This window comes from Cotesia typhae, unplaced genomic scaffold (genome assembly GCF_013202065.1).
Source record: "Cotesia typhae breed Kobodo isofemale line unplaced genomic scaffold, CoteBio_Ctyphae contig_5, whole genome shotgun sequence".
Classification (NCBI taxonomy): domain Eukaryota; kingdom Metazoa; phylum Arthropoda; class Insecta; order Hymenoptera; family Braconidae; genus Cotesia; species Cotesia typhae.
Window position 1 is genome coordinate 12,958,570 of NW_027423757.1, and position 8,787 is coordinate 12,967,356.

At 26.0% G+C, this 8,787-nt stretch overlaps 1 protein-coding gene across 1 annotated transcript; it reads right to left on the reverse strand.

Annotated features, from left to right (window-relative positions):
• Positions 1 to 1,681: 1,681 nt before the first annotated feature.
• Positions 1,682 to 3,994, reverse strand: LOC141530788 (uncharacterized). Its single transcript, XM_074248107.1, has 3 exons — positions 3,254 to 3,994; positions 3,066 to 3,154; positions 1,682 to 2,986 (listed from the first exon to the last, which is right to left on the reverse strand). The coding sequence occupies exons 1-3, from the start codon at positions 3,555 to 3,557 to the stop codon at positions 2,237 to 2,239; spliced, it is 1,143 nt and encodes a 380-aa protein (XP_074104208.1). The 5' UTR covers positions 3,558 to 3,994; the 3' UTR covers positions 1,682 to 2,236.
• Positions 3,995 to 8,787: the final 4,793 nt, after the last annotated feature.

Here is an 8,787-nt window from a genome sequence, read left to right on the forward strand (position 1 = left end):
CAGTGTATGGAACCGGCAACCGCCAACGCGAGCATCATCATCAGCTAAACTCTACATACAACACTCTCTCTCTAGTGACTTGATTATTCTACATGTAATGACGCTCATTCACTTTTATTTCATCTGTCCTTTATTCTTATTCGTACATCTTCTTCAAACTTACTTGTTGGACGTTGACTTTGTATATACTTTTCTACCTTTTTTTTTTTTTTTTTTTTATAAACATGTATACATTAACATGACAATTATTATTATCTTTAAATACGATTCACTTATTTATAGTACTCACTGTACGGATAGTACATTCATCATACATTTAAATACTTTTAAAAATTTTAATATTACACTTTATATTCATAATTTATTTTTTGTATTTTTCGAATAATTGATTGATTGATTGATACGTTGATAAAAAAGAAAAGACTGTATATATTATTTATTAATATTTTTAATGATTTATCAATAAAAAAAAAAAAAAAAAAAAAAAAAGCTTTTGAAAATATAAAGTAGAGCTTTAACGTACCATCTGGTTAGAATCGATAAGCTTGGATCCGTTGTAGCTTGTCGCAGCTGCTAGGTCCTCCTTGACAGACATGCGTTATCATGATTTTGCTCCAGTCGGTAGCTGTGCTTTCTTCTTTCTTCCAACCACCCTATTCTCAGCGAATTTATCTTCTTTTAACTCTTGAATTAAGATGTTAAACTTATCCACTGACAATCTTATAGGATATACCGTCTAATAATATACTTTAAATAATATCTAAAATAGTTTAAAAAAAATAAAATTTTACAGTATAACAATTTGTTATATTAAAAGTTAAATTTTCAGTATCAATTTAGAATGAAATAGTAATTAAAGAAAATAACATTAGTATAGTTATTTATTAAATATAAAAAAAAATTTGACAACTAAAAATATAATTTTTAGTTAATAAATAGTGAATCTATACTACTGAAAATAATACGATATCTTGCAGTTAGTATAGTCTCGAGTTTATTATTATTTTTATTAAACGTTTGTTCTCTTTTTACAGTCAAATAGTATCATATTTCAATATTTAACATTTAGTGATTGATCGGATGAATAAATGATCGTCTAATGGAATAATCATAAAATATATTAAACATTAATAACACTATTATTATTGTCGAGTAGTTTTTTATATTTATTACAATACAAATAAAATATAACAACTAGTTATAATTAAAAAATTAAGTACATTATTATTATTATTTTTATTAATAGTATAAATTTTTATCACGCGTATCTTTTTAATGTAGTTAAAAGTTTAAAATAAATGTCTGGGAATAATGTTGATATACAGTATCAAGCTGTTCCCACGATCTTACGATTAAGACCAGAGTATTCATCCCTTATATTTAACAACTCTCAAGTGTAGTAATTAAATGATATAATATGAGGGTACACTTTAATAAACATCGATATTACAGCAAGTATAATAATAATGTTGTTTTTTATATCATCATGTGCATTTAAATGGTAATTTGTAAAATAGTAGTAGTACAACAGTATATTAATCCGACATTATTGTACGTTGTAAATTATATTATATATATATATATATATATATATATATATATATATATATATATATATATATATATATATATATATATATATATATATATATATATAGTTGTTAATTTGTTATCAGTAAATGTTCCCATAGCCTGTTAGCCCGTAATAGCATCAGTAGCACCATAGGGTTATTAATCAGAGCTAGTGAGAATGAATAAAAGTGAATAAAAATAAAGAAATAAAGAAAAAAAAGAAAAGAGAAGAGCGATGGCAATATGAGTTTATTATATGCGCGTCCACTTGACTGCCAGATGACCCGTCATACTCTCGCGATAACCCTAAAAGCACCAATGGTTTAACTCAACCTGTCAGAATTCATACCTATTTATAAATTATAACTTATTATAATTCTTATAATTTTATTTTAAACATCAACCCCTTCTTCTTATTCTTCCTCTTTCTCTTCTTCTACTTTTTTAATTATTACTTTATCATTAATATATATATACATATCTTTAGTATGTTTTTTATGGTCTCATTGGTAAAAGCATCAGGCTGCGTTAGATTAAAAAATAAAAAATAAAAAAAAAAAAGAAACAGTTATAATTAAAAACTACATACTAAATAATAAGGTTTACATTTAATTTTTTGATATATACTCTTATGTATTTTTAAATAACTATAAATATATAATAATTACCAAAGCCGCTGAATACTTTGATCGATAGGTAATTGTTCCATATAATTAATGTAACTCATTTGATAATTAGAGGGATTAGTATAGTTTGAAAATCCAAAATCATTCCCCGATATATCCATAATAGAACGATTTTCATTATTAAATATTGAGCCTGATTTATTATTATCAGATGAAACAGGCTTAAACTCTGAAAAATTAGAAGAAATATCGTTAAAGTCTTTGTATTCAGTCTTAATGCTTTTTATTCCCGAAGAGCCAAAATTATTGGCTCGATAATCTATTGATGAGGAAAAACCGTGGCGATTAATGTCTTGATTGGGGCTTAAATTATTTCTAAATTCAGTGGAGATACTCGTCGAGTCTTGTCGTACGTCATTTAACCTGTAGTCAGGGCTTAACCTAACGTGACCAAAATCGGGTTGAATATCTTGGGAAGTTATATGATCAGGCCTGAATCCACTGCTCCAGTAATTTACCCCTCCAGAATCGCGAGTGTTCAATTTTCCATCCTTTATCAATACAGGAACGTTTATTTTCTTTACCGATGATTGATTTTTTATGTTATGAGATTGTACGTGTTTTTCGGCGTCTTCGATTCGGGCTCGTTTGTTCTTGTATCGGCGATTTTGGAACCAAATTTTTACTTGAGTACTCGTGAGCTTCAATGTTGACGCCAACACTTCGCGTTCTGGGGCACTCAGATAACGTTGCTGTTTAAAACGCTGCTCCAATTCATAAACTTGAGCCTGATGGAAAAATAAATTAAATTATTAATATCAATGTTTGATCACTTTTACTAAAATAAATTATTATTATTAAACTTACTTGAGAAAACAAAACCCGGGGTTTTCTTTTGGTTCTTTTTCCAGACTGATTTTTCCTCAACTCTGTTTTACTAGACGTCACGATATTTCCTGTTTAATCAAATATTTTTAATTATTCAATGAAATTTTCAACATGTATTGATTTTATGAAAAATTATTATTATTATTATTATTATTATTATAATTTACCATCTTCAACGTGAGTATTTTCTTGATAGGAAGTTTGAATATGACCCAACGGTTGTTGCTGGTGCATTCCGCTCAAGTCGGAATAGTTTGGATTATTTATTTGGTGATTAGGGGAGGGCAACTGTTCTTTATACTTATCAATCATGTCCCAATGATTGTCGAGAGTTGAATTGTATCCATAATAATCCTGTGACAAATTATAATTTTGAGATGTCTGGCCATGGGAATTGTACGAATCCATCGTATCAATATGATTTTCATTCAAGATATCACGAACACTGAACGGTATGAGAGATGGCATCATTTTATTGCATCGCGTTTATTATTTCAATTAATATAGTTATTGATAAAAACACTTTTTTTTTTTTTTTTTTTTTTACTTATTTTTAACACACATTTAAAACACTTTCATGAACTTTTAATCGAATAATGACACTGACACTAATACTAATGAGGATAACTTTTAATTAATCGAATTAATTTTTAGGCAATGAGTATAAAAGTATGTAATAGGGTAGTTATGGATTTTATGTGGTTGAGTGATCAGGTCCAAGAGCAAACGTCAAATGTGACTACTCGTATCGGGACAGGGGCAACTAAAAGTCAAGTGGTGGATATAAAACATAAAAATACAAGACAGAAGAATGTGTAAGCTGTGAGCTGTAAGCTGTAAGCTGTAAGCTGTAAGCTGTAAGCATACTCATACGTGGGTGTTGTGTGCGTGCGCCATCCTCTGTCCATGTCTTAAACGATCTGTAGATATGTATACATCTATAAAATTAACTCCCACTACTTTTCTAATACTGTTTATCGATACATATATACTTAAAAATAAAAATTTTCATTTCACAAACTACCAAATTGTAATAAACTATTTATTTAAACAATTAATAATTATTAGTTAAGGGAATACAATGTTTATATACTTTATGACCGCCATCTAATGTATTTAATAAACTTGGGGCGGAGGAGTCAAGCGCAAAAGCCCGCCTCTATCTTCAATCTTTGTGGCTTAAACCAATAAAAAATAATATATAATAATATCACATAATCAAATAAATTTATTACTGACCAACGACCATTTTCTTTCAAGGTTATTAATTTAACTGATTCAAAAATATATTTACCATTTTTATTAGTATGTTTAGCTCAATATTTAATCGTAAATTTATTAATATTTTAATTAATATAAATATATGACATAATTTTTGTTGTTGGGTCACACGAGCCATATCTATAGAGTATAGAGTATATATTATTATTATTATTATTATTATTATTATTATTATTATTATTATTATTATTATTATTATACATTAACACGCGCGGGAGAGTCCCTTTTATTCTTTAATAACATTATCCAGACACCAATGTTGCTCATCAGACATCCGAGGAACCCTTGAAATATACATCGCACCCGTTCAAACTTTGTTTTTTTTTTCTTTTCTCAATTATTAATTTATTAGGAATATTTTTAAATAGTCAAAATAAAAAACAATTGATTTTGTTGTTGTATTTGAACCTGTAGCTATAATCATTTAGAATATTAAATTTTTATTTAAATTACTAAAAAAAGGAAAAAAAAAGAAGATGAGTGCATATAGATGCAGGTTTCATCGGTGTGTCATATGCTGGACGTTATAGCAAGGCGCCAAGAGATACCAGGCGTCTCTTAAACTCTCCAGCTCTCAAACTGTGGGAAACATGTTGTCATCTCCAATTTTATACCTATATAAATAAATCAATCCGACAAATGACATTTTTATTAAACTTTGTTTTTTACATCGAATGGATTTTGCAATTTTATAAACGATAATTTTTATAGTATAATATAGAATGAAATATTTAACGATATTTGTAAAAGCGTAAAAAGAAATAAATAAATTAGAGTAACTAACTATTTATTTGTAAAATAACAGAAAAATATAAAAGTAAAAATATCTCAAGTTGTAAGGATGCCTCTATCATATTATTGTATAATTTAGAATAACAGTAGAGCACAAAAGAGCCTTTTGTATTGAATCAAACGTTTGGTTTATAGTATATAACCATAATCTACAATATATTACATACTATCTACACTATATACACGTGGTGTTTTATGTTTATAATTTTTAACGAAAATTTTCTTTTACATTTATTGGACTTGAGCGTGAGCTTATAATTTCATCCTAATCCCAATCGAAATACTCCAATTTACAATATTTTTTTCTAAATTGATAAATAATGAAATATGTAAGGGACGGAAAAAAAAAAAAAATAAATAAAAAACTAGTAAAAATTGCCAGACTTAATAGATGCCGATGTCGCCGGTGTTGTTCTCATGAGCTGAGTCCGTACCAGACAATTACTATGTAGTACTTTATCTGGGTGTCTAGACGTCGGCTACCCTGTAGAGAACTCAAAAATTTGTTACATTTCCCAGAAACGTCCGGTCGACTTTCGGAAAATTGTAATTTGAAACTATACATAAAAAAAGGACAATATATTGCTTGTTTCCGTTTTTTGTACCAATATATTTATGTACATGAACTGTTTTCCTTTTCGTTTTATTTATAATTTAACGGAAGAACATTTTAAATTCTTTCTGTTATTTTTATCAAATTAAACTTGATATATTTTGATGAAAATATAATCACAATATTTCACTTAAAATATTATAATAATTATTTTATTTGCAATACCTATTAAAAACCAATTTAAAAAAAAAAAAAAAAAAAAAAATGAATTTATAGTTATCCTCTACAAGTAATAATAATCGTTAGGAAAGGAAAAATATAAAACTATATATATTATAATATTTGTCGTCTTGTTTGACGACCAATAAAAATGTTTTCTGAGCATGGTCAACTTTTTAAATTTCTTGATAAAATGTTTTAATCGTCCTTTAAAACATTAGTTAGCCTACATATTCCTCAATCGATAGATACAAAAACACAATATTAATATCATCTGAAGGATCGGAACTTTAGATATTTTCTTGTATAGATGTCACTGTATGTATGCTTAAAGACACCCCAACCAGATCTCTGAATATACTGAATATATCTTTTTTAATTTTTCTGTTAATAATAATTGATTTTCATTGAAAAAATTAAAAATAATAATTATTTCGATAGAATTGAAAGATTTGGTAGTCCCAAAAAGTCTTTAGTCTGTAGAATGAGCTACTGAAGATATAGAAGAAATCAAAATACAGTTGAATGCATGTTGAATATCCAAGCTTAGTTAGTTTTTTATACAGCAGATGGCTGAATCTACGAGCTTTTACACGCTATAACTTACATTAAATCTTTACTAATTCTATCAGTCTGTCACGGAAATAATTTTTTAACAAGGGTTATCATTATTAGAGTCAGCATATAACATATAACATGTATATATTTACATGTAATCTCCGAAAGATAAAATTAAAGTAAAAAAAAAAGGGTGATAAATTATAAATTTAAGTGATATTCCCTCTCAAATTTATATTTACAAATCTAATATTATGTTTAAATTCATTAAAAAAGCTATATTCAGTCAACTAAGACTAAGGGTTATCACTTATAAATTTATTTCAAGAGCTAGTTAATATAAGTATCATTGACATGTAATAATAATGATAGCAATAGTACTGATAAATTTATAAACTTATCAAAGGTATTAATGATATCTTCACTGGCCGACGGATTGATGCGTAACGCCTATTTATCTTTTTACTATTATTATAAAATAGAAAAATAATTAGATTATTAAAAAACAGTAGCATATATCTGTAATATTTAAATCTAAACCTAAAGCTCTATAATATGAATTTATAATAAATATATATATATATATATATATATATATACATATATATTTAAAAGATATGAGGATTGAATGTGTACAGCGGGGGGTAAGTTAAATCTTGGGTGGTTCAATTTGTCTGTGCTTGTTGATATATATTATTACGAGGTCATTCTTAATAATTTAATATAGTCTTGTCCCGGAATAACTCATCCATTATATATATATATATATATATATATATATATATATATATATATATATATATATATATATATATATATATATATATATATATATATATATATAATTTAAAAAACAGCAAAGTCATCAAGCCAACCAATTTAATAAATTTTTATCATCATCAATTTATTTAGTTATAATAATAATAATAATAATAATAATAATAATAATAATAATAATAAATTAATTTTATTGAGACGTAGGAATTGAAATATTATAATGATAATTTAATTGGTAAGGTTTTATATTAAATAGTATCATATGGTAGTTAGTTTAAAGTTATTTTATACTTTAAATTGGGCTTTCACTTATTAAATCTCAGATTTCAGCAGCTGTGATTTATAATTGTATCTCTTATATATTATATGTACAATCGCGGGTCTTCTCACAGTCGATTAATTACGCAAATTTACTACTACCATTCGTTTAAATAGTAAAAAAGTTATTTATGTTTTATGTTAATTAAACGGAAATGTTTCTCATAATTATTACATATTGAGATTAAATTCCATTAAATATACTCTTATAATATGTTACAGGCTAATTTTTAAATACATCATTACAATAATAAATACACAATTTCATTATAATAATTAAATTAATTACTACTGTTATTATATATACATATTTATTACCGGAGTGGAGCCAAAAAAGAATGTTGTCAGAATGTCAAATTAACCCAATTAATTGTTGACATTTTTTTTTTTTTTTTTTTTTTAATTCTTTTATTGAAGAGCTGTTTGTCCGGGAATACGTATAATGTAATTCAGCGATTCATCAATGTATATCACTTTACCAAAAAATAACAACCTGTTATATATGTATAGATGTATGTGCGTCAGTGTGAGCTACTTAACAAGTCTCATCATTAACGGCTTGCAACAAGTCATTCGTTATAATAATAATAATAATAATAATAATAATAATAATAATAATAATAATAATAATAATAATCAAGTCAAAATTACTCAGACTAGTCGGAGAATAATCGTACACACAGCAGATAAAAAAATATAAAAAATGACAGAAAAAATAAAAAAAAAATAAGTCATCCCGATATGCCAGCGGATAATTATGATGATGACTTGATCTTTTAATTTGACAGGATAATTAATTGATAATCGTATATAACATAATATAATGATTACAGCAAATTATTTAGACATACCTGCACGCATTTAAAAATCTATTTATTTAACTTTATTTTCATTATTAGATACTATTAAATAATTATATTCTTTTTTTTGTGATAATAAATCAATTAATTAGCTGTTGATTTTTTTTAAGCACAATTATATTATTTAAGAGTTGATAAAAAATTAGTTAATATAAGATGAGTTGTATGGTCTTACAGGCATCGGAGGTTTAAATTTAAAAGCGATGCTGTTAAGGAATTGTGTAAAGAAAAAGTAAAAAAAAAAAAAAAAAAAAAAAAAGAAAAAAAAACCAAGAGGAATGAGAACAAGAGAGCAAATATGAGCTAGAGAAAAAGAATCCAAAAGTCAACTCCCTGCTGTGTA

Excerpts from the sequence above, each read along its gene's own strand:
- LOC141530788 (XM_074248107.1), bottom strand. The coding sequence starts at position 3,557 with ATGATGCCATCTCTCATACCGTTCAGTGTTCGTGATATCTTGAATGAA. Across the intron at positions 3,155-3,253 it reads AAATACTCACGTTGAAGATG|GAAATATCGTGACGTCTAGT; the intron begins GTAAATTATAAT and ends TTGATTAAACAG. Across the intron at positions 2,987-3,065 it reads CCCGGGTTTTGTTTTCTCAA|GCTCAAGTTTATGAATTGGA; the intron begins GTAAGTTTAATA and ends TTTTTCCATCAG.